Below are 2,176 nucleotides of genomic sequence, written 5' to 3' on the forward strand. Positions count from 1 at the left end.
CCAGGCAGGGAGTGCCAGAGCTAGCCCCGCCAATGTGCGCCTTTCTCGGCCTCTTGTGATTGCCGTCACGCTGTACCCCTGCTGTTTGTCCCCTTCACTTGTTGCCTCTGCTTGACCCATGGGCAGGGACATCTCCTACCAGCCCCAGTGGCTTCAAGCCCCATCCTGGTCTGGAGCACTCTCAGGGATGGAGCAGTCACAGCTGCTCTGGGAGTCCTGTCCCAGCTTCCCCCCACCCTCACAGCAAACATGGTTGAGCGAGAGACCCCCACACCTCCTCCAGGACCTGCTTTGTCCTGCTCTCTGTCATGAATTCACCTCTCTGACTTGCACAGCCCTGTGGAGCTGGCACAGGTGTCTCCAGCCTGTCTGCCAGGCTGGGAGCACTCACAGCAGCTCTTTGTGTCTGCAGGGGATGGAGAGAGAGAGCCTTACTACCACCTGAGACACCGTGGCACCAGGCAGAGCCCTGAGCAGGCACTGGGACTGGCACGTGCGGCTGATGAGGGACCCCAAGGCAGGGAGGCGGTACAGGAGGGAGGGCAGAGCAGGCTGTGGGCAGGCTCTGCAGTGCTGCTCCTTGCACAGGTTCTCTGGTTCGAGCAGCAGACAGTGAGGAGGCACAGGAAGAGAGGTGCCAGCGTGGTGCCCACTGACCCCTGGTTCCACAAGTAGTGGTACATGGTGAGATGGTGCTGCTTTCTCCTCTGAGCCTCACCCAAGTCACACAGTGGGTCAGGCTGCAAAGTACTACAGTGACCTTGGTGGAGCAAGTCCAGAGGAGGAGGGGACCACCTTCCCTACAGAGAAAGCTGGGGTTGTTCAGCCTGGAGAAGATTGTGTGGAGACCTCATAGCAACCTTCCATGGTCTGAAGGGGCTCCAGGGAAGCTGTAGGGGGACTAGAGGGACTCTTGGTTAAGAACTGGAGGGATAGGACAAGGAGTAATGGGGATAAATTGAAAGAGGGAAATTTAGATTAGACATTAGGAAGAAGATTTTTAAGTTGTCTCTTCCCAAGGCTGAACAGCCCCAGCTCCCTCAGCCTGTCCTCAAGAGACATGCTCCAGTCCTTTCAACACTTCTGTAGCTACCACTGGACCTGCTCCGGGAGCTCCATGTCCCTCTTGTCCTGAGCACAGGACAAGACACTCTGGTCTTGACCTGAACACAGCATTCCAGATGTGCCTCACCAGGGCTGAGCAGAGGGGCAGGATCACCTCCCTGACCTGCTGCCAAAGCCCTGCCCAATGCCCCTCTGACCAAGGCTGATGCTGGCAGTGATGAGGCAGCAGAAGCCCCTGAAGGTAACCCCAAGCCTCTGCCCAAGAGCTGAGCAAATTTAATCTGTTCTCCAGAACAATGACATCAATCCTGACCTGAACATCCTCCTGGCTTGGAGCAGAGGCTACACAGGGCTGGGGGTTGTGCTGACCATCCTGGATGATGGGCTGGAGAAGGACCACCCTGACCTGGCTGCCAACTACGTAACTACAAGGGAGTGCAGGAACAGCCTCCTTTGGGGGAAGCTGGGACCTGGTGCCTTCCTTCTGCCTGTGCAGTGGGAGCTCAGCCTCTCCAGGGCTGGATCAAAGCTTTGGAGACTCCCACAGGGAATTCATACATAGAGGAAATGTTAGGACTTGTGCACACTCTTAATCCCCAAAATAGGTGTAATTACAGCAAGCTGCAAAGCCAGTAAAGCTGGTAAAGCCTCACGGGCCAGGAGAGGTAAGGAGAGGTAAATCCTGAGTGTGTGTAACAGCACCATTTCTGCAGGTTGGAGCTCCTCTCTTCTGGCTGAGTGGCCAGCGAGGGTCACCCTTGGGTAGGATCATAGAATCAGTAAGGTTGTAAGAGACCTTTAAGATCATTAAGTCCAACCATTAACCCTAAACCATTTCTTCCAGCACCAGGTCCAGACACCTTTTAAGCACTTCCAGGGATGGTGACTCCACCACCTCCCTGGGCAACCTGGGTCACTCACTGGAACACCCAAGTTGTGCTGCGTTCACCCTGTTTCACAGAGTCCCAGAATCATTGAGGTTGGAAAAGACCTCCAAGACCATTGAATCCAACCTGTGACTCGTCACCACCTTGTCAACTAGACCAGAGCACTGAGTGCCATGTCCAGTCATTCCTTGAACACCTCCAGGGATGGTGACTGCAGCACCTCC

At 55.4% G+C, this 2,176-nt stretch overlaps 1 protein-coding gene across 1 annotated transcript in view; it reads left to right on the forward strand.

Annotated features, from left to right (window-relative positions):
• Positions 1–412: 412 nt before the first annotated feature.
• The window catches only part of LOC103804851 (proprotein convertase subtilisin/kexin type 4-like), a gene marked incomplete at both ends in the record, with an annotated part of 3,866 nt that continues 2,102 nt past the window's right edge, over positions 413–2,176 (forward strand). The window contains 4 exon segments of the mRNA XM_009077485.1: positions 413–461; positions 463–517; positions 589–684; positions 1,358–1,486. Coding sequence (XP_009075733.1) covers positions 413–461; positions 463–517; positions 589–684; positions 1,358–1,486 — 329 coding nt within the window.

This window comes from Acanthisitta chloris, unplaced genomic scaffold (genome assembly GCF_000695815.1).
Source record: "Acanthisitta chloris isolate BGI_N310 unplaced genomic scaffold, ASM69581v1 scaffold14706, whole genome shotgun sequence".
In the NCBI taxonomy this organism is placed as follows: Eukaryota; Metazoa; Chordata; class Aves; order Passeriformes; family Acanthisittidae; genus Acanthisitta; species Acanthisitta chloris.